The sequence below is a fragment of the Heterodontus francisci genome, chromosome 29 (assembly GCF_036365525.1).
Source record: "Heterodontus francisci isolate sHetFra1 chromosome 29, sHetFra1.hap1, whole genome shotgun sequence".
Lineage (NCBI taxonomy): Eukaryota > Metazoa > Chordata > Chondrichthyes > Heterodontiformes > Heterodontidae > Heterodontus > Heterodontus francisci.
The window spans coordinates 16872956-16896609 of record NC_090399.1 but is presented as its reverse complement, the minus strand read 5'-3'; the positions used below and the strand labels follow the sequence as shown (position 1 = coordinate 16896609).

The window sequence follows — 23654 nt, the reverse complement described above, 5'->3', positions numbered from 1 at the left end:
TGCTTCAATCAAGTCGCCTCTTACTCTTTTAAACTCCAGTGGATACAAGCCGAGCCTGTTCATCTTTTCCTTATAAGACAACCCACCCATTCCAGGTATTATTCTCGTAAACCTTCTCTGTACTGCTTCCAACACGTTTACTTCCTTCCTTAAATAAGGAGGCCAATACTGTACACAGTACTCCAGATGTGGTCACAGCAATGCCCTGTAAAGCTGAAGCATAACCTCCCTACTTTTGTATTCAACTCCTCTCGCAATAGATGAAAACATTCTATTAGCTTCCCTAATTACTTGCTGTACCTACATACTAACCTTTTGCAATTCATGCACTAGGACACCCAGATCTCTCACCATTTAGATAATATGCTTCTGTTTTATTCTCCCTGCCAAAAGGAACAATTTCCCATTTTCCCACATTATACTCCATATGCCAGATCTTTTCCCACTCACTTAACCTATCTATATCCCTTTGTAGCCTCCTTATTGTCCTCTTCACAAGTTACTTTCCTACCTATCTTTCTGTCATCGGCAAATTTAGCAACCATACCTTCGGTCCCTTCTTGGAAATAGTGCCATGGGATCTTTTATATTCACCAGAGCAGGCAGATGGGGCCTCAGTTTAATGTTCATACAAAATACAGCACCTCCAACAGTGCAGCACTCCCTCAGTACTGTGACTCAGAGATGAGAGTGCTATCCACTGAGCCACAGCTGACACTTTTCCATAGCCCTGCAATTTTGTTCCTTTTAAAGTATATAATCCAAATCCCTTTTCAAAATTACTATTAAATCTGCTTCCGACATCCTTTCTGACAGTGCAATCCAGATCATAACTCGCTGTGTAAAAAAAAAAAATAATAATTCTCATCTCCCCTCTTGTTCTGTTGCCAATTATCTTAAATCTGTGTCCCCTAGTCACTGACCCTGCTGCCATTGGAAACAGTATACTACCACTCCCAATCCTCTCTTTCCTTTCACTATCCCTTCTGAGTATATTTGCCCACCAGTTTCTGCTGCCCTGACCCTGCCCCGAACTCTGGGACAATTGGTGTTCAACTGCTGGGCACCTGCACCGATTGCTGTATTTGCAGGGAGCAGTTCTCACTCCATTGGGTGGGGAAGGGTTATGGAGGTAAGTGAGCAGCCCCTTATATCACAACTGGCCTATTCCAGGTCAGAAGCTCCCTCAGTGGGTGGATTGTTCTGACTAAAGAACTCAAGGAAAAAAAGAGTAAGTTTTTATTTGAAAGCCACCACTTTCTGGCTGACTGCCACCAACCGTCCGGCATTTGCCACATTTTATTTTTTGGACCCCTGATTCCTCCAGGATCTGGTCCCGGCATGCAGGCGTTTGGGAGGAGGGACTGTGGGAAGAGTGGACGAAGCTTCTGGTTGGGTGATGGCATCCTGCCAGACCCACCTCATGACACTGGCAGAGGGACCATGATGCGCTCACCGCCCCTTTCAGTGGAATTCCCCAACGTAGGGAAAAAGTGCTGAGGAATCACTGGAACCAGATCCCTCCTGCTCCATTCCCTCCCACCACGCCCCCATCCCATCCCCAAATCCCAACTTGCCTGCCCAGATATCTCCTGAGCCCAAGAAGTCCAGAAGTTTGGTGCCAAGTGTCACACACTGGATATCCTTCCCTTTGTTACGAATGCAAAACGAAGGAAAGAAAGCCTAGGCAGTTCAGAAAAAGAAAGAGCAACAGTGTGCTATGTGTCAGAGCCTGTTTTAGTTTTTAAGTCGCTGTGAGGTGTTTCATAAATGCTATCTGCTTCTGTCCCTCAGGCCTCCCATTCACCCTCCACCCTGCACCCCGTCACCCCTTCAGAGCGCACTGTCGCCTGGGTGACCAACATGACTCACCTTTCTGCAGACATCGAAAGTTCGCACCTGGAACGGGAAGAGTACAAATTACGGGAATATTCAAAGTCGATGGATGAGAGCAGGCTTGACAAGGTGAAAATGGGGCTGTGTTGGCAAAGGGTGTTGGTTTTTAGGGGAGTTCCAAGGGGGAGGGGGCGGGGTGCCGAAATTAGAAACAGGCCAGCGCAGTTCGCCTGTCGCCCACCCGATATTGGGCCCTGGGTCCCTAACATCTGACCAGTGAGCTGCAGCTACCTGCTGGGTGCCCCAAGGCAGCTCGCAGTCTGCATTTGAGGTCATTGCATTACCAGTCGGTCAGGCAGGTCATGCAAGAAAGCAGGGGAGGACAGCGTTCGACAAAGGGGAGACCAAGTGGGGAGAGACTGGGTGACGGGAGCAATGGAGAAGAATAGGGAGGGGGGGTGGTGTTGGTGGGGGTGGGGGGGAGATGATCGACGGAAGCGATGGAGAAGGGAGGGGACAAGAGAGGGAGAAGGGAGGGGACAAGAGGGGGAGAATGGAGGAGTGGAACAATGAAAAGGTAGGCGAGAGAGAGAGAAGGTGGGATAACAAGGTGAGGTGGGGAGGGAGATTAAGGGAAGGGGGTGAACCAGAAAGGGGAGCAATCAACAGCGCGCGAGCTGGAGAGGGGGATGAACGGTGGCCAGCAGCAGCCAGTGGCTTTAAAGTGGAGTCAGGAGGAGGCACTCCAGTACCGCATGACACCAAAATCAGTTAAGTATATTTTTAACATATGGGCACTGAATGCCTCTCTTCATGCCTGTACCAATATCTATATTGGATTCTTTACTGTAATAAAGTCACAAAAAGGGGGCAGCGCCAACTAAATTCTAGGACATAGTGTTCCCAGAACTGTCATACTTGTTGGATTTTACCTGGAAAGTTATTTTTATATGGTAAAGAGAGGGCTCTGTGTGTCTTATTAAGAGCTCATTAACAGCTTTCAACCTTAACTTGGATGGAAACTCATACAAGAGGTGACACAGTGGCTGCCGGGAAACCCAGCCATCCACATTCAGAGGTCAGCTGTCCAGCGACTCCTGAGACAGGGAATGTGCTGCCAGGGTGCAGCCTGCCGACTCGCCTGAGGAATGACCGTGACCAATCTGTGAAGGTCGCAGCTCTTGAAGGCTGCCTGCTTTAAAAAAAAAAGTCAGGTTCCATACGGCAGCTGAATTGATGAGCGCCGACGCCCATCCCCAACACCTCCCCCCACCTTTCAACGTCCTGGTGTGACAGGTTACGTGTAATCTATTCCCCCCTGTGATCCATTTCCACAGGGGCAACAGACCCAGTATGAGGAGGAGATTCTTTCCCTGAAGGAACGGCTGCAGATGTCGAACCGCAAGCTGGAGGAGTACGAGCGACGGCTGATGTCGCAGGAGGAACAGACAGGGAAGATCCTGCGAGAATACCAGTCGCGCCTGGATGAGAGCGAGAACCGTCTGCGCCGCCAACAAGAGGAGAAGGACAACCAGATCAAAGGCATTATCAACAGGTAAACGGCGGAGCGCCGACCTAACCAATGGCTTGGCTGGGAAACCTTCAGGGCCAGTGACATTTAATGGCATTATCATCGCCAAGTCCCCTCTCCAACCGAGATCTTAGCATTGACCAGAAACTGAACTGGACCGGCCACATAAATGCTTTGGCTACCAGGGCAGGTCAGTGTGGTGAGTGCCTCGCCTCCACTGCCTACAAGTCAGGAGTGTGAGGGAATGCTCTTCAGTTGCCTGGATGGGATGCAGCTCCAACAACGCTCCATACAAGCCAGGTATGGTAGTGTCGTGGTCATGTTGCTGGACCAATAATCCAGAGAACATGAGTTCAAATCCCCACCAATTTAAAATTGCTTTTTTAAAAAAAATCTGAAAATAAAAAGCTGCTTAAAAAATCTAATTGGTTCTTACCCAGTCTGACTTGTACGTGACTGAAGCCTGGTTGACATCTAACTGCTTCCAAAGTGGCTGAGCAAACCACCGAGCTGAATCAAACTATTATAAAGAATAAACTTCCTACCTGGAGCACCTTCACCACATGAACTTCAGTGGTTCAAGAAGAGGCGCACGACCACCTTCCTGAGGGCAAAGAGGAGTGGTCAATAATACAGGCCCGACTAGCGACACCCACATCCCAAGAATCTAAATAGTTTGGTCCAAGCATATCCGGACCAAAATCTCCAAAGAGACTGCCCAGAGTTCATTGCCATCTTTGCCCAACACCCACCAAGGGGCATTACGTAGAATAAACAGCATAAGCAGGCCAATTAGTCTGTGCCAGCATTTATGCTCCACTCAAGCCTTCTCCCATTCTTTTTTAATCTAACTCGATTTGCGTAACCCTCAATTCCTGTCTACCTCATATGCTTATCTAGCTTTCCCTTAAATGGATCTATCCTATTCACCTCAACTACTTCCTGTGGTAGCAAGTTCCACACTCTCACCACTCGAGGCTACTTGCAACACAAGTTCCCCTCCAAAAAACCTGAGGTGAAGTCAAAACAGTGTGGATTAGATGCACTTGACAGTGTATTCACACTTCATGCCAATGCTAAACTTGCAGTGTAAACTTGGTGCCAAGGCCTGAATTTACTGGGAGTGAGACTTGCTCCTTCAGAGAGCTTCCTTTTGTTCTCAAGTTGGGCTCTGCTGCTGAATTCAGGCTTAATTTATAATGTAACTTATTTCACCCTAAATCTGCCTCAACATTGTTCGATGGGACAATGTAGAGGGAGCTTTATTTTGTATCTAACCAGTGCTGTACCTGACCTGAGTGCGCTTGATAGTACAGTAGTGGGAGGTTTACTCTGCATCTAACCCATGCCACATCTGAATCTGACTGAATTAAATTTAAAAAAAAACAGAAAATGCTGGAAATAGCAAATCAGGCAGCATTAGTGAAAAGGTCATCGACCTGAAACATTAACTTTGTTTCTCTCTCCACAGATGCTGCTTGACCTGCTGCGTATTTCCAGCATTTTCTGTTTTTATTTCAGATTTCCAGCATCCACAATATTTTGCGTTTGCTCGAGTTAAATGATAGATGTTAAGATCGTGGAATTTTGCCACTGAAATATTGGACAGATTGATTACTGCCACAAACGCAATCATTAGTTTCTTTGGCTCCGTTTGTGGAACATATGTCAGGAACTTTCAGAATTAGCAATTCCTAGAGGCAAGTCAACAAGTTCCTTTGACTCCATGGAAACAAACTGCAAGAACAATTCTTTGTTACAGTCAAACTGGTCACCGAAGACGCCGCCATATGTGTAGGCTGCCAGGGAACTGCAATCACGACTATATTAAGTTTTAAACAAACGTAAAGATTGGTGTTTTCCAAGACCCCACACTAGCACCGGAACGTTTCAATCAGCAGATGCACTGCCCATGATTTTTCATCCTTTCGTATGAGTAGATGGAAAATTGCAGGGAAGTGCACCCGTAATTTTCCCATAATAGAGCACTGCATGCAAGACCAATCCAATAGGAAAATTCCAGCCAAAAAGTCACAGTCCATCCATGCTAATCCCTCCAGTTCCCTCATTTTCCCACTGCAGTAGCTCAGTCAGTCGCATTTGCACCTTAGAGGATTATGGATTCAAACCCCACTCCAGGACTTGAGCACATAAGTGAGGCTGGTACGACAGTAAGGGGAGGGATGCTTTGTCAGAGGTGTTGGCCTATGGAAGGGCTGTGAAACTATCAGCCTGCTCATTGGCTCAGGTGGATATCAAAGGATATCTGGGTACCAACAACATAGGTAGGACTAAGAAAGAGGTGCTGCTGAGAGAGTATGAACAGCTAGGGGCTAAATTAAAAAGCAGAACCACAACGGCAATATTATTACCTGTGCCACAAGCAAATTGGTTTAGAGTAAATAAGATCGGAGAGTTGAATGCGCGGCTCAAAGACTGATGTGGGAGAAGTGGGTTTTGATTCTTAGGGCACTGGCACCGGTACTGGGGAAAGAGGGAACTGTACTGTTGGGATGGCCTTCACCTGAACCGCACTGCGACCAGTGTCCTGGCGAATTGCATAACTAGGGCTATAGAGAGGGCTTTAAATTAAATACTGTAGGGGGAGGGTTCAGGTGAGGGGAAATTTAGAAAATTAGCAAGAAAGGGCAAGGCAATAATGCAGGGTAGCGATACAGGTAATGATAACCTGTGTGTGACAGGAAAGGACAGAGCGTACAAATATGAGTGCACCAGCAAATAAGGTCAGAGTAGGGAAAAATGGCAGAAAGTCAGATTTAAATGCTCTTTATCTGAATGCACGCAGCATTCATATCAAGATGGATGAATTGATAGCACAAATAAAAATAAGTGGATACAATATGATAGCCATTACAGAGATGTGGTTGCAAGGGGACCAAGGCTGGGAACTAATATTCAAGGGTGTTTGACTTTTCAGAAGGATAGGAAGAAAGGAAAAGGAGGCGGGGTAGCACTGTTAATAAAGGATGAGATCAGTATAGTAGTGAGAAATGATCTTGGCTCGGAAGATCAAGATGTAGAATCGATTTGGATAGAGATAAGAAATAACAAAGGAAAGAAGACACTGATGGGGGCAGTTTATAGGCCCCCTAACAGTAGTCACACTGTAGGATAGTATATAAATCAAGAAAAAATGGGGGCTTGTAGGCAAGGTACTGCAATAATCGTGGGCGATTTTAATCTTCATACAGATTGGATTAATCACATTGGCAAAGCCAGTCTGTATGAAAAGTTCATAGAGTATATTGGGGATGGTTTCTTTGACCAACCTTGGAGCAGGCTATTTTAGACCTGGTAATGTGCAATGAGACAGGATTAATAAATGACATCATAGTAAAGCATCCTCTAGGCAAGAGTGACCATAACACGATAGAATTTCACATTCAGTTTGAGAGTGAGAAATTTGGGTCTGAAACTAGTGTCTTAAACTTAAATAAAGGCAATTACAAGGGTATGAAGACAGAGCTGGCTTAAAGTGGACTGGGAAAATAATTTAAAAGGTAAGACGATAGAGAAGCAGTAGCAGACATTTAAGTAAATGCTTCATAACTCGCAACAAAGATAGAGAGAAGTTAAAGATGGTACTAAATTGAAAGAAAAGGCATACAATGCTGCAAGGATTAGTGGTAGGCCAGAAGATTGGGAACATTTTAGAAACCAGCAGAGGATGACTTAAAAAGAAGAGGGAGAAATTGTAGTGTGAGAGTAAACTAGCAAGAAGTATAAAAGCAGACAGTAAAAGCTTCTACAATATATATAAAAAGAGCAGCTAAAGTTAAGCATTGGTCCCTTAGGAGATGCGACTGGGGAATTAATAATGGGAAACAAGAAAATGGCAGAGACATTGAACAATTATTTGTATCTGCCTTCACAGTAGAAGACACAAAAAGCATCCTAAGAATAGCAGAAAATCAAGAGGCAAAAGGGAGGGAGGAACTTGATCGGCACCACAGACAGTGGAGATGGAAATTATTGAGCTTCTTTTCTGGTAGCTGTACGTTGCCCATGTTTCACAGCCATACAGCAGGCCTTATAAACCATTAACTTGGTCCTAAGGGTCAGCTTGCTGTTACCCCCATTCGTGTTTCACAAATCGGCCATAGGTGGTAGCTGCTGTCCCTAAGCACGTATAGAGCTCTGCATCAAGGGACAGATTTGGAACTTAAAACAATCACTGTCACTAGAGAAAAAGTACTAGGAAAACTAATGCGGCTGACAAATCCCCTTGGACCTGGTGGCCTGCATCCTAGGATCTTGAAAGAAGTGGCTGCAGAGATAGTGGATGCATTGGTTGTAATCTTCCAAAATTCCCTAGATTCGGGAAAGATCCCAGCGGACTGGGAAACTGCAAATGTAACACCTCTATTCAAGAAAGGAGGGAGATAGAAAGCAGTAAACTATATGCTAGTCAGCCTAACATCTGTCATTGGGAAAATGCTAGAATCTATTATAAAGGAAGTAGTAACAAGACATTTAGAAAATCCTAATACAATCAAGCAGAATCAACATAGTTTTATGAAAGGGAAATCATATTTGACAAATTTATACGCGTTCTTTCACGATGTAACAAGCAGGGTGGAAATATATTCGCATGGATAGAGGATTGGCTAACTAACAAGAACCTGAGAGGCAGGATAAATAGGGTTAGCAAACTGTAACTAGTGGCGTGCTACAGGGATCAGTGCTGGGGCCTCAACTATTTACCATCTATATTAATGACTTGGATGAAGGGACCGAGTGTATTGTGTCCAAATTTGTTGACATACTGTTGACAAGACAGGCAGAAAAGCAGGTTGTGAGGACACAAAGTATCTGCAAAGAGATATAGATAGGTTAAGTGAGTGGGCAAAAGTTTGTCAGATCGAGTATAATGTGGGAAAATGTGAGGCTGTCCACTTTGGCAGGAAGAATAGAAAAGCAAAATATTATTTACATGGAGAGAGACTGCAGAATGCTGCAGTACAGAGGGATCTGGGTGTCCTTGTACATGAATCACATGTTAGCATGCAGGTACAGCGAGTGATTAGGAAGGCAAATGGAATGTTGGCCTTTATTGCTAGACAGAGAGTATAAAAGTAAGGAGGTCTTGCTACAACTGTGCAGGACATTGGTGAGACCACACCTAGAGTGCTATGTACCGTTTTGGTCTCCTTACTTAGGGAGGGATATACTTGCATTGGAAGCAGTTGATTCTTGGGATGAAGGGGTTGTCTTATGAGGAAAGGTTGAGCAGATTGGGCCTTTACTCACTGGAGTTTACAAGAATGAGGTGATCTTATTGAAGCATATAAGATTCTGAAGGGCTTGACAGGGTAGATGCTAAGAGCATGTTTCTCATCGTGGGAACTCGGGACACAGTTGCAAAATAAGGGGTCTCCCATTTATGACGGAGATGAGGAGGAATTTATTCTCTCTGAGGGTCATTAATCTTTGGAATTCTCTTTGGAGCAGTGGAGGCTGGGTCTGAATATATTCAAGGCTGAGTTAGACAGATGTTTAATCTACAAGGGAGTCGGAGGTTATAGGGGGCAGGCAGGAAAGTGGAGTTAAGGCCACAATCATATCAGCCATGATCTTATTGAATGGTAGAGCAGGCTCGAGGGGTCGAATGGACTACTGCTGCTCTTATTTCTTATGATCTTATGACCTTATCCTGGTGTTCTGTTCTTTCTTCAATGAATATCTGCTAAAAACATCTTGCCCAGTCATCCATCTCACAGCCTGTAAAAAAAAAAATGCAACGCCGCTTCCTCAGTCAATAGCCCAATCTTACGATCACTAGGTGCACATGAAAGACAGACAGACATTTATGCAGCACCTTTCACAAACTCAGGACGTCCCAAAGCACTCTACTGCCAATGAGATACTTTTGAAATGTAGTCACTGTTATAATGTAGGAAATGCAGCAGCCAATTTGCACATGGCAAGCTCCCTCAATCAGCTATATGATGCTGAATAAATAATCTGTTTTTCGTGTTGTTGGTTGAGGGATGAATATTGGCAAGGATGCAGGGAGAACTCCCTTTCTCTTCATACTGCTATGGATTCTTTTATGTCCACTTAGGAGGGCAGAGGGGGCCTCAGTTTAGCATCACATCCGAGAGATCGTACCTCTGACAGAGCCTTCTAGATTTGGGATGGTCAGTGTTAATCTGGATGGTTTGTTAGGTTGTTGGAAGCCAAGATTTGTTTCAAGAGGTTGGTTTTCTGACTGTGAGCCCAGGCATCAGGCCAGGAGCTGCCATGTTAAAATAGTACATAGCTTTCTATGTCATCTTTTCACACTGATGTATTTTTACAATTAATTCTCAAGATGCGGGCATTGCTGGCAAGGCTGTATATATTGACCATATCCTTATTGTGCTTGAGATTGTGATGTTGGGCCTTCTTGAATCACGTAAGAGTGGTTTGGAACAACTGAGTGGTGCGCTAGGCCACGTCAGAGGGTGGTTAAGGGTCAACTACCTTGGCGTGGGGCAGGAGTCACAAATGGGTCAGATCAGGTAAGAACCAGCAGTTTTCACTCCTTAAGGTGAACCAGTTGGATTTTTACGACAATACAACATCTTCAAAGGCTTCTCATTTCCAAATATTTAAAAAGTGAATTCAAATTCTCAAGTTGCCCCCGCTCTCTCAATTAAGTGTAAAGGCTCTAATGGCATTATTTCAAAGAAGAGCGAGAGAGTTCTCCCCAGTGTCCTAGCCAATATTTTATCCTTCAGTCAACATCACAAAAACAAATTGTCTGGTTATTATCACGTTGCTGCTCGTAGGACCTTGCTATGTGCAAATTGGCTGCTGTGTTTCCTACATTACAACAGCAACTATACTTCAAAGATACTTAATTGACTGTAACGCGCTTTGACATGTGCTGAGGTCAAGAAAGGAGATAAAACATGCAGTTTTTTTTCTTGAGACTTTGCAGGCTTTTACAAGCCACAAATAATCTCGTGCATTGTGACTTTCACATAAGTATGGTTTGTCTTTGCTGCGGTGATATAGAATGAGCTGGATTGCACAGAAACCAGGCGCCCTGGGGTATTATAAAACTACTTCTTAAAGCCATTCTATCATATGAGGAGGACATATGTTGGTGGATGGTGCCAAATTGCGTGGGAAAACAGGATGTTGAGGAAAGAAAAGCATTCAACAAGGCCTACAGATACTTAACAACTCAAGCAGTTGAATGGCAGATGGTATTCATGATTCTGAAATGTAAGTAACTGCAAGTGGCTTCTAAAAATAAGTAGATTATACAATCCAAAAGAGTTTAAGAAAGAAAGGCAGCCTTGCGTTTATATAGTGCCTTGCACAACCTCAGGATTTCCCAAAGTGCTTCACAGTCAATTAAATAGTTGAAGTGTAGTCACTGTTGTAATGTAGGAAACGGGGCAGTTTGTTCACAGCAAGATCCCACCAATAGCAGTGTGATGATCAGATCATAGTCATAAGAGTTATACAGCACAGAAACAGGCCCTTCGGCCCATTCTGTCCATGCCGGCCATCAATCACCTATCTATTCTAATCCCATTTTCCAGCACTTGACCTGTAGTCCTGCATGCGTTTCAAGTGCTCATCTAAATACTTCTTAAATGTTGTGAGGGTTCCTGCCTCTACCACCCCTTCAGGCAGTGCGTTCCAGATTCCAACCACCCTCTGGGTGAAATATTTTTTTCCCAAATCCCCTCTAAACCTCCTGCCCCTTACCTTAAATCTATGCCCCCTGGTTATTGACGCCTCTAACCTATCAATGCCCCTCCATAATTTTGTAGACCTCAATCAGGTTCCCCCCTCAGCCTTCTCAGCTCGAAGGAAAACAACCCGAGCCTATTCAGTCTCTCTTCATAGCTGAAATGCTCCAGCCCGGCCAACATCCTGGTGAATCTCCTCTGCGCCCTCTCCAGTGTAATCACCTCCTTCCTACAGTGTGTTGCCCAGAACTGTACACAATACTCCAGCTGTGGCCTGACTAGCGTTTTATACAGTTCCATCATAGCCTGCCTGCTCTTATGCCTCAATTAATAAAGGCAAGTATCCCATCTGCCTTCCTAACCACCTTATCTACCTGTGCTGCTGCCTTCAGTGATATATGGACAAGTACACCAAGGTCCCTATGAGCCTCTGTACTTCCCAGAGTGCTACCATCTATTGTATATTCCCTTGCCTTGTTAGTCCTCCCAAAATGCATCACCTCACACTTCTCAGGATTAAATTCCATTTGCCGCAGCTCCGCCCATCTTACCAGCCCATCTATATCGTCCTGTAATCTAAGGCTTTCCTCCTCACGATTTACAACACCACCAATTTTCATGTCATCTGCGAACTTACTGAGCATACCTCCTATATTCACGTCTAAATCATTAATGTACTCTACAAACAGCAAGGGTCCCTGCACTGATCCCTGCGGTACACCACTGGTCACAGGCTTCCAATCGCAAAAACAGCCCTCGACCATCACCTTCTGCCTCCTGCCACTAAGCCAATTTGGGATCTAATTTGCCTAATTGCCCTGGATCTCATGGGCTCTTACCTTCATAACCAGTCTCCCATGCGGCACCTTATCAAAAGCCTTACTGAAGTCCATGTATACTACATCAACTGCTTTACCCTCATCTAGTCACCTCATCAGAAAATTCAATCAAGTCAATTAGACACGATCTCCCCCTGACAAAGCCATGCTGACTATCCTTGATTATTCCTTGCCTCTCCAAGTGGAGATTAATCCTGTCCCTCAGAATTTTTTCCACTGATATTAGACTCACCTGCCTTTAATTACCTGGTTTGTCCCTACTACCCTTCTTGAATAATAGTACCACATTCACTGTACTCCAGTCCTCTGACACCTTTCCTGTGGCCAGAGAGGATTTGAAAATTTGTGTCAGAGCCCCTGCAATCTCCTCCCTTGCCTCACATAACAGCCTGGGATACATCTCATCTGGGCCTGGGGATTTATCGACTTTTAAGCCCACTAAAACCGCCAATTCCTCCTCCCTTTCAATACTAATTTGTTCAAGTATATCACAACCCCCCTCCCTGATCTCTACACCTACACTGTCCTTCTCCATCATGTTTTAGTGATGTTAGTAGAATAAACACTGACCAGAACACTGGGCAAACCTCCCCTGCTCATCTTCAAAATAGTGTCATGGAATGTTTTAGTTCCACTCGAGAGGTCAGATGGGGCCTTGGTTTAACACCTCATCCAAAAGATGGCACCTCCAAGAGCGCAACGCACCCTCGGTACTGCCCTGGAGTGTCAGCCTAGATTTTTGCACTCAAGTCTCTGTCGTGGGTCTTGAACCCACAACCTGAGGCATTATTAACTGAGCCATGGCTGATACCTTGAAGGTCAGTAAAAAGATATGAGGCCACAAGTGGATTCTATTGTATAAAGTCATGACGTAGGAATGGGAGTCGGCCATTTAATCCTCATTATGCCTCCTTCGCATCCTGAGTGGTGAGATCTGGGCTGACTGCATCGTCTCCTACTCCTCCCCACGACTTCTGCACTGTGGAGCTCCTCATCTGCTTTTCCATCCTCTTACAGTTTTCAATCCTTCAGAACTCTAACTGTAGCTCACCCGAAGCTTGACCGTGAATTATCCAGTTGTCTCTGCTTCTTCTTTAATTTCGGCACTATGAGCCTTGACTCTGCACCTAGGTCTGAAATCTTTACAAATAGCTGGTTAGGCCTCAGCTGGAGTACCATGTGCCATTCTGAGCATAGCAATTTAGGAACGATGTCAAGGCCTTGGTGAAGGTGCAGAGGACTCACAGAATCTTACAGCATAGAAGGAGTCCAATTCAACCCATCGTGCCCATGACGGTACTTTGAAAGTTATCCAACTAGTCCCACTCCCCTCCTCTTTCCCCATAGCCCTGCATTTTTTTCTGTTTCAACTATATATCCAATTCCCTTTTGAAAGTTACGACTGAAACTGCTTCCACCACCCTTTCAGGCAGTGCACTGCAGATCACAAGAACTCACTGTAAAAAATAATCTCATCAGCTCCCCTCTGATACGTTTGCCAATTACCTTAAATCTATGTCCTCTGGTTACTGACCAGTGGAAATAGTTTCTGCTTATTTACGCTATTAAAACCCTTCATGATTTTGAGCACCCATTAAATCTCCCCTTAACCTTCTCTGCTCAATGGAGAACAGTCCGATCTTGTCTAAGTCTCTCCACATAACTGAAGTCCCTCATCTCTGGTACCATTCCAGTAAATCTCTTCCACACCCTCTCCAAGGCCTTGGCATCCTAAAGCTTGGACCCCAGAATTGGGCACAATACTCTAACTGAGGTCTAACCAGTAATTTATAAAGATAGCATTTGATTGTAGATACACGACTGGTTTGACTCAAGGGCTTAAACCTTGAAATAAGTGTAAACGTCAGTGATTCCAACACCACCCCCCACCCCCAGTTCTCCATCCCATTGCTGAGCTGTGCTGCCTTTTGCCTCTGCCCACAGGTTAATGGTGGTGGAAGACGAGTTGAGGAAAGACCATGCCAACATGCAGGAGGCCATCGATGCCAAGCAGCGGATTATCGACGTTCAGGTACAGAAAATCATCACCTCAAAGATCAACAAATGACACTGAGGGAGAAGCGCCAGCAATTCAGTCTTGTCGGGATAGGACAACCCCGGTCAAACCTCATCTGAACAAACTGTTGCAGATTTTCTTCTCTCCTCCGAAGGTGGCTCCACCGTCACTTCTGTTTCCAACAAATACTCGGCAGGGAGACTCCCACTACCATCCACCCCTCCCTAGATACCATTTTATTTTTTAGTGTCAGCTTTCAACCCGCCCGTCAAAATGGCGGGGGGCAACCGACTTGGCAGGGTTGGAGGAAAATTGGCTGGCTAGTGATAATTTTGGCTGCATTCAGTGACGTACGTGGCTTTGTGTGATGGGGAGGGAGCAGGGCCAAAGCAGGATGGCTCCGATATTTAATTCTCCCTTGGTTTTAGAAACACAGCCCGATTTGGGCCAGCCCCTTGTGAGTTTGTGAAGACGAGGTTTGACCAGGGAAATAGTCTGGTAGTAAACAGGCAGGGTTCTGCCTTGGTTATGTACAAGTGGGAAAACCAGGAGGCCAATGGTAACCTCAGATTTTTTTTTTGTTTTTGTTTAATTCCTCTACGCGATTGCCCACCTCCGTAATGAATTGAGTGGGCGGGGGTATTAGCTGGCACTAGGGCACGAAGGGTATGCACTCTTAAGTGGTCATGAGGCTGCTAACTAGTACAAAGTGTGCAGCAATTTTGCCAACATACACTCAGGTTTGTCGCACTGTTTACACTAATGAACTCTTTGGAGTAGGCCGAACATCGATACTGTTGCCGCTAGTTACCGTACCAGACCCACCACTATATTCTCACACTCCCAGTAAACTCTCTGTTTCATAAATGCAATGTACCCAAATGGAGCCTTGGTGCTTGTGCAACGTCTGGTAGTTGTCAAAAAACAGGTTATCCTATGCCAGTCGAGTCGTGCAGGCGCAAGGAAAAGTACCTGTGTGTGAGCAAAGGAGAAAAAGAAAATTCAAACAAGTCAACGGACTCAGTGTTGGGTAACTGCCCCTCCCACTTGATGCCATAAATGACCAACTGGACCAAGTGTGGCCAAGTCACCACTATGGCACCCGGCAATAGCTACTTACACTGAGCTGGTTTGAAACGTTTGAAAAAGGGTTAAGGGAACGTACTTCACATGCTGGTAAATAATAACAGAAGGACAGTGAGAGGTCAGAGCAAGAGATCGTAACTGAGAACAGAAATGGGAACAGCCACAAATTTCAAGGTGGTCATGGTGTGTAAACTGGAATAGGAAAGTGGGTGGGGAGGGGGGGGTGGGGGAAGAGGGAGAATTCCAACCCCAGCACCACACAAAAAAAACACAATAGGCAGTTCTCAGTGTGTGAAGAGCAAAGGCTAGAGCTGACCAGAGTTGCTTCAGAAGTTTAGGAAGCACAGCAAGATTCATTCTTGGAAGTGACGCATGGCAACATTTGAGACTTGGACTTAGGTAGGAAGAAGGGAGGAGAGGAGGCAGGGGTGGTAATAGTATCAAGTTGGATCCTTTCTTTAAAAAAAAACGTATGTTTGAAGTGGAGTTCTTTTAACTATTCCAGTAAGACCTGGTTCTCTTTCACCTGCCGCGTGTTAGGAAGACCCAGTCACATTGCGTGTTTTGTCCCCAGAAAAGACATTGGGCATAGTCACCGTGTGCCTCAGCTCCTACTAGCTGCAGACTGAACTTCCAAGGTACTTCAGTATGTCTGTCAATGTGACTAGCAACACTCTTACCTGTTATTGAACGCACATCCCATTGAGTTGTTCCCGATGCTCTGTTGGTTTATTTGATGCCTGGTGTCATATCAACAATAATAACTTGCATCTATATGGCTTTAACATAGGAGAACGTCCCAAAGCAATAATCAGACTACGAATGACACCAAGCCAAAGAAAGGAGATTAGAACAGGTGACTAAAAGCTTGGCCAACAAGGTGGTTTCAAGTAAGGTATTAAAAGGAAAGAGAGAGAGATGGGGGAAGGGTGGGGGGGTGGCGCTGCGATAGAAAAGCGGAGAGATTTAGGGAGGGAAATACAGAAATTAGGGCCTAAACGGCTGAAGGTAGGGCCGTCAGTAGTGGGACAAAGGAAGTGAGAAATGCATAAGAGGTCAGAGATCTCCGATAGTTGTTGGACTAAAAGAGGTTACAAAGATAGGGAAGGGCAAGGCCATGGAGGGGCCTGGACAGGAGGTTTGAGAATTTTATTTGACAGTGACAGATCAGGACGACCCCAAGTATGACCCCTGGTCTGTGCTGAGTTTTATGATCTCAGCTGCGAGCAGCATTTGGAGTGCTACAGTTCGTCTCAGCGTGCCATGGAAGTTGGAAATTCGCCCTGGGTTCCTGCTGAAAGGGCCCCATGATGTTTCTCCATTGAGGCCCTCAGATGAGGGGGGTTGCAGTCAACCGAGGCCACGTTTGTAGTGGGGCGTGGGTGACCTTGAAAATCGCACCCCAGTGCAAGTCAGTACTACTAGGAGAAGAAAATGGAAGAAAATTGGGAGGAAGGGACATTGGTCAGATACCTTGGCCTGTAAAGCTATGACAGTATATCTGACAAATTTGAGGGTTGCAGCTGTTGTAGAATTTGAGCCTGCCCATAAACGTGCAGAACTTGCTGTCAATTGCTTTCCCTCCCCTTCGTCCCATCATTCCATCCACCGTCCCCCACTTTTCTTTGAGGTTCAACATCACCAAATCACTATTTCAGTTCATGGGCATCTTTGAGATCACACCCATCTTTTCCTTACTTTCAGCTCCACACCCTGTCAGCTTGTCAGCCAACTTACAACTGACTATAATAATAGGACTTTAAGGGATGCAAACTATTTCTAATCAATTAACTAGTCTAACCTACTGAAAAAGACCATTTCTCTCAGTGTTTAGGTAAGTTCAAATGCTGAACATCTGTCTACATAATCACACCCTTTCTTTGGTTCAAAATGACTGACTTTGTACTCTGCTAGTATTTAGGCAAGTGTGGGTTTTGAGTCATCGATACCCTGTTAACATCGTGATTTGGTTCAAAAGGACTGGTTGCTGTATTTGCTGCTGTTTAGTGCACCAGGCTCAATGATGCTTTGTTCATGTTGTGATTTGATAGATAATTGACTGGCTGTTGGTTTTGTTGGTGTTGAGGTAAGTGCAGGTGTTAAGAAGGTGTCCAGTCATCACTACCCCATTCACACCATGGCTGGTCCAAAATGATTTGCTGGTGTTTAGGTGAGTGTAGATGTTGAGAGCGTGTCTAGTTGTCACTGCCCTGTTCAAAGTAGCTACATTTGGCATTATTGACTGTAGTTTACAATGTTTTGGAGAACTGATCTAATCACGGTCACTTTTCATACCTTACTTTTATAATGGTGCCAGTAGCCTCAACCCAATGGAGATGAAATTCAAATTTGGTGGGGACACAAAATAGGTGGTAGCGGATCACCACCCCCCCCCCCCCAACAGTCGACGGAAAAATAAATTAGGCGGATTGTATTGGGGGTGGTTGATCCACTATTTCCCGTTTTGTGCCCGTTAAAGTTGAGTTTTACCCCTCCAAACGTCTCTTCAGAATATTTGTAAAATGTTAGGTGAGACCATGTTTATTTAAGGAACCAGTGTTGACTAAGCAATGTGGTACTGATATTGTTCATTTTGTTATTCAAGTATAATCTCAAAGGATTTGCCGATGATGTCTGCTTATGGCAGTTCGAAGTCAATGTCAATTCTGTTTGGTGTAGTAGTACAATGATTGTTCTCTTTTACATGTTGAGGAGTGCAGGGTTTATCTAAACTTGTGTCCCTGGTATTTTCTGCATCGTGCTGCTTTGAGGTACAAGAGCAAAAACATGAAGGATACAGTGATTTAGCACACCTGACGGAGCACACGTGTAGCTCAGAAACCTGGCTATGAATCCTGCCCTATCAAATGAGTTTGGACCATCTCATCGCAGTTTCAATTAAGCACCAGTCCACACGACAAAACTCCCCAAATCATTACTAACTACCAATGAGTTTTGAGTCAGAGGATAGTTAATGTGGGAAATCAAAACAATCACTACTACAGTAAGGCTGCTTTTTTGAAGGTTCAGCAGTGCTGGGGACAGTATATTGGGAGTTTCACTCTGTATCTAGCCTGACCTTTACTTGTCCTGGGAATGTTTGATGGGACAGTGTAGAAGGAGATTCATTCTGTATCGAACCGTTTTTTTTTTATTTAAAAAATATTTTTTTTTTCTTTTTGCTGTTCCAAGGGAATTGTGGTTCGCACACAAGCTCTCTCAACACTCCACTTTGGCACACCATAACAAAACAAAGTTTCCTCCCACCACATCACATTTGACTGGTATGGAATCTAACCCCAAGCTGTACCTGTCCTGGGAGTGTTTGATGGGGCAGCGTAGAGGGAGCTTTACTCTGTATCTAACCCCGTGCTGTACCTGTCCTGGGAGTGTTTGATGGGGCAGCGTAGAGGGAGCTTTACTCTGTATCTAACCCCGTGCTGTACCTGTCCTGGGAGTGTTTGATGGGGCAGCGTAGAGGGAGCTTTACTCTGTATCTAACCCCGTGCTGTACCTGTCCTGGAAGTGTTTGATGGGGACAAATTAGAGGGAGCTTTACTCTGTATCTAAACTGTTTTTTTTTTTACCTTGCTATACCTGTCCTGGGAGTGTTTGATGGGAACAGTGCAGAGGGAGTTTTACTCTGTATCTAAACTTTTTTCACCTGTGCTATACCTGTCCTGGGAGTGTTTGATGGGACAGCGCAGAGGGAGCTTCACTTACTAATGATTCACCCTGCTTGTGGCAGATACCAGAGGATGTGTAGGGACCCAGCCTGAAGACTCTAGCTGTGACACTCTGTTAGCTGACACGCGCTACGAGTATGAATGAGAGATGTGTGGTTTGTGCCTCTACTGGACGGATTATCGGCCTTGTATGTGGCACTGGATCATTAATATGGGTGCAGCTTCCCATACGGTGCTGATGATCTGTGCCATCCAGCTTCAAGCCAGAGTTCTGCAAAGGAGCTGTCAGGACATGCTAAGGAGTCGGTGTGTGCATGTGTGTGCGTGTGGACATCCTGGGAGTTGGCCCACCACAGCTCCACCTCATCAAACATACAATATGCTTTTGCAAGAAGGGCCTACTGCACCATCATCCCAGTGTATCAACAAGAATAGTGATCCATCCTCAACATAACTGACAAGCCTAATGCACTTCTGGTCAACAATTCTCCCATCCTAAAGCACTCTAAAGTGTACAAGTATAAATGCGCCCCCAATTGTTTCCTGTAAATTCCCTATTTACTTAATTCACAACAATAGTAACAATAAATAAAAAGAACACTTAAATGTTTCTAGCACCTTTCAAAACCTCGGGATGTCCCAAAGTGCTTTACAGCCAACAAAGTACTTTTAGAAGCCTAGTCACTGCTGTCATGTAGGAATAAAGCAATACAGCTATATAACATCTTCAACTCAGAAACAAGACCATTCGCCGTTTATACTCCATGACCCTCCTCACACCTCTTTCCATGTCACCCTGTCAGACTATCCTTTTATTCCTTTCTCTCTCAGGTGTTTAACAAGATTACCCTTAAATGAATCCATGCATAACAAACCCAGAACCCTCCTTTCTGAGGGATATGCGGCGCTGTGACATTGCACCCCCTCTAATAGAACAAGACCAGAAGTGAATCTGTTCACCGGTCTGAAACCATGATTACTGAACTGCCAGGTGAGACTGAGCACTGCAGCAATGCATCCTCCAGCCCAGGGCACTCCTGTTTTGCTTGATTTGAAGTTTGTGTGAATGAACAGTTTTTCAGTGTCTCTCCAAATCAGCTCAGACACCGTTCTTTTTCATTTAAAGTGTTTTATTTTCAGCACAATTCATCCATCTTCTTCCATTTTTGCGATCCCAATCTTCCACCAAGGTCAGATTTCAGGCTTGTATTTTAAGGCAACACTGCCATCAGTTGGTTCGAAAGGAGCACGACAGGGAAGGGGTGGATTGCCTGTCAAAAGGTCACAAGACTGAGATGCAACACACACAAGGTCGCAGGCCCATCCATCCTGAAACATCCTACAATGCCTCTGTTAACAGCACCGAGCTGTTTCTTAAACGATTCCAGGGGCTTTTGTCTCTGCCACTCGACTTGTGTAAAGAATCGGACCGACATTTTGCCTGTGACCTCCTGCCCCAACCTCCAACCACCTTGTCCTAACTCTTGTGGTTTTAGTTTGAAGTAGTTTGGGTTTTGCCTTTTCGAAAACCGTTTTAATGAGCCTTTTCACACTACAATGCTAGTGCGAAGTGGGGGTAGGGGTCTCGGCTTTTCGCCATCCGTCAAACTTGTGAAGTGGAGCTAGAGGTGTGAACAGAGCAAGTCTGCTTCCTCTGGAGAATCTCGCTTTGCTTCGTTAGGGCCAGGCCCAGACACCAGGTTCAGGCTGTGTTCAGGGGAGGTGACGGTGTAGTGGTAATGTCACTGGACTAGTAACCAGAGGCCTAGGCTAATGCTCTGGGGACATGGGTTCGAATCCCACCACGGTAGATGGTGAAATTTGAATTCAATTAATAAAAAAGCTAGTCTAACGATGGCCATGAAACCATTGTCAATTGTTGTAAAAACTCATCTGGTTCACGAATGTCGTTTAGGGAAGGGAATCTGCTGTCCTTACCTGGTCTGGCCTACATGTGACTCCAGACTCATAGCAATGTGGTTGATTCTTAAATACCATCCGAAATGACCTAGCAAGCCATTCAGTTGTATCAAATCTCTACAAAGTCTCAGGAAAGGAATGAAACCAGACAGACCACGCATCATCGACCGAGGCACCGGAAACGGCAATGGCATACCCAGGCCTCTCAACCTGCAAAGTCCTTCTTACAAACATCTTCATCCATCTTCAGCTGCCTCATCAATGACCTTCCCGCCATCATAATGTCAGAAGTGGGGATGTCCGCTGATTGCACAATGTTCAGTTCCATCATGACTCCTTAGATATTGAAGCAGCCCATGTCCAGATGCAGCAAGACCTGGACAATATCCAGGCTTGGGCTGATAAGTGGCAAGTAACATTCGCACCACACAAGTGCCAGGCAATGACCATCTCCAACAAGAGAGAATCTAACCATCTCCCCTTGATGTTCAAAGGTATAACCATCGCTGAATCCCTCACTATCAACATCCTGGGGGTTACCATTGACCAGAAACTAACTTCAGCTACATAAACACTGTGGCTACAAGAGCAGGTCAGAGGCTGGGAATTCTGTGGCGAGTAACTCACCTCCTGACTCCTGTCCACCATCTACAAGGCACAAGTCATGAGTGTGATGAAATACTATCCACTTGCCTGGATGGGTGCAGCTCCAACAACACTCAAGAAGCTCGACACCATCCAGAACAAAGCAGCCGGCTTGATCAGCACCCCATCCACCACCTTCAACATTCACTCCCTGCACCACCGACGCACAGTGGCAGCAGTGTGTACCATCTACAAGATGCACTGCAGCAACTCACCAAGGCTCCTTAGACAGCACCTTCCAAGCCCGCGACCTCTACCACCTACCCCACATGGACTGCAGCAGTTCAAGAAGGCAGCTCACCACCACCTTCTCAAGGGCAATTAGAAAGGCAAGGGTAGCAGATGCAGGGGAACACCACCACCTGCAAGTTCCCCTCCAAGTCACACACCATCCTGACCTGGAACTATATCGCCGTTCCTTCACTGTCGCTGGGTCAAAATCCTGGAACTCCCTTCCTAACAGCACTGTGGGTGTACCTACACCACATGGACTGCAGCGGTTCAAGAAGGCAGCTCACCACCACCTTCTCAAGGGCAATTAGGGATGGGCAGTAATTGCTGGCCTGGCCAGGGATGCCTACATCCCATGAATAAATTTTAAAAAAACACTACGACTGCATTTTGCTACAAAGTGAAACCACTTTGCGTTGATGGGACCTTTATTGTGTAAATGCAGCCATATGTAACCTCTCAGCCATTTTCTTTCAATGCTGAAGAACGTCTCCAATTTTCCCTTCGGGGAAGGAAATCTGCCATCTTTTCACAGTCTGTCCTATACATGATTCCAGTTGACTGCCCCTGTGTAATGGTCTAGCAAGCCGGTTGTAACAGTGGGTAATAAATACTAGCCTTGCCAGCAAGACCCACATCCTGCGAATGAATTTTTAAAAAGTTGCAGTCTAACCAGCATTGTACAGTTTAAATATGGCATCCTCCAACTTATTCCGGAAATTTCCTAGGACCTGCTTCTGCTGTACCACTGTGGCTTAACTGGACCTTTGGCAGGAACCCCGTTCGCACGCACAATCAAGGTTGTGCTGAAGTGAGAGTAGCTCTGAGGAAATCGTCAGCTTTCTCCTCGACTGATGCCGTAATGTACTTCAGCCTTAAGAAAGAACTGCACTGGAGTGTCAGCCTAGATTTATTTTTTTGAGCTCAAGCCTCTGGAGTGGGCCTTGAACCCACAACCTTCTGTTGTTGTTGACTCCGAGGCTAAGGGGTAGACTCTGCCACACAATAAAATCATCAATTCCCCTCTGCCCTCTTCGCCGCAAGCATGGAGGGGATTCTCGGAAACCTGCTGAAAATCCCTGGGAGCTGTAGATTTGCAGGAAGCAGTAGTTGTTGACAAATCAGTATCTTGGAACAGCTTATCTCAGCAGTGGAAATCAAGCCCTGTGCTAAGCACGACTGAATGTGCCTCACTCATTGTTCTGCTGTCATCTCTCTCTGCCCCTGCTGAGATCGCTTCTGGTCCCACTGTGTGCACTGGCATTTGTGGACTTCAGTGAACAGTCACGCCAGTCACAGCTGTTGGACCATGCAGGTGTGCCCATGGAATTTAGGCATCAGGGAGAGATCAGCAAAACCTCCCGCCCTGGAACTGTGGGGCCGCTCGTGGCCGGCCACATAAATGAACCTTGTTGTGATGGTAGGTTGTGTCTTTGTCGTAAGTCATGCAGGTAGTGGAAGGATAATGATTGTAGCTTCTGATGGACTCCGGACAGTTCAGTACTCCTGCTTTTTTCCAGGGCTGGTCATCAGGATTAAATCGTGTGTGTACGGGCATTCATTTCATTTGATCCAACTTTACCAATCAAACAGCAATGTCAGAATAGTAGATAAACAGAGTAGTATTATTATTCCGTGAGTCACACATTCTACAAAGACAGGAAGGGATTGTGCCATTAAGTGAGAAGTTAAGTTTGAACCCTGAAAAGGGGAAGACCCTGCAGGAACCCAGTTGCCTTTAATTGTTTCTAAGAATTCGAAGGTTCATACAGTCGATAGGTTGCTGGTGATCAGATAGTGGAATCGGAAAAATGCTGATCAGCACAGCTCCTGATAAATTCACCTGGCAAGTGTGAATCACCGAGTTGTTGTGAACTCTGTGGGGATTGCCTGGTGCAGGTGGGATGGCAAGGAACTTGCAGTCTGCACTCGTAGATCAGAAAGCATCAGCTGAGAGTTTTTTGCAGCGTCATCTGAAGACTGCACCAGCTGCTGCCCATTGGAAGTTGCATTTATTCAACACCATTCTCAACTTCAGCACATTCCTAAAGCGCCTTACAACAAATTAAGTGCTTTTGATGTATATTCACTGTTGCAAATTAGGAAACACGGTTGCCAATTTTCACACAGCAAGGTCCCACAAAAAACAAT

At 45.4% G+C, this 23654-nt stretch overlaps 1 protein-coding gene across 12 annotated transcripts in view; it reads left to right on the top strand.

The window, feature by feature from the left end:
• The window catches only part of syngap1a (synaptic Ras GTPase activating protein 1a), a 703692-nt gene that overhangs the window by 614063 nt on the left and 65975 nt on the right, over positions 1-23654 (top strand). For 9 of the 12 annotated variants that reach the window (XM_068009527.1, XM_068009530.1, XM_068009524.1 and 6 more), the window contains 3 exons: positions 1795-1965; positions 3174-3391; positions 13863-13950. In XM_068009527.1, coding sequence (XP_067865628.1) covers positions 1795-1965; positions 3174-3391; positions 13863-13950 — 477 coding nt within the window. Of the gene's footprint in view, positions 1-1794; positions 1966-3173; positions 3396-13862; positions 13951-23654 lie in introns of those variants that run through there. The other 3 variants (XM_068009523.1, XM_068009531.1, XM_068009532.1) reach the window with 2 other exon arrangements.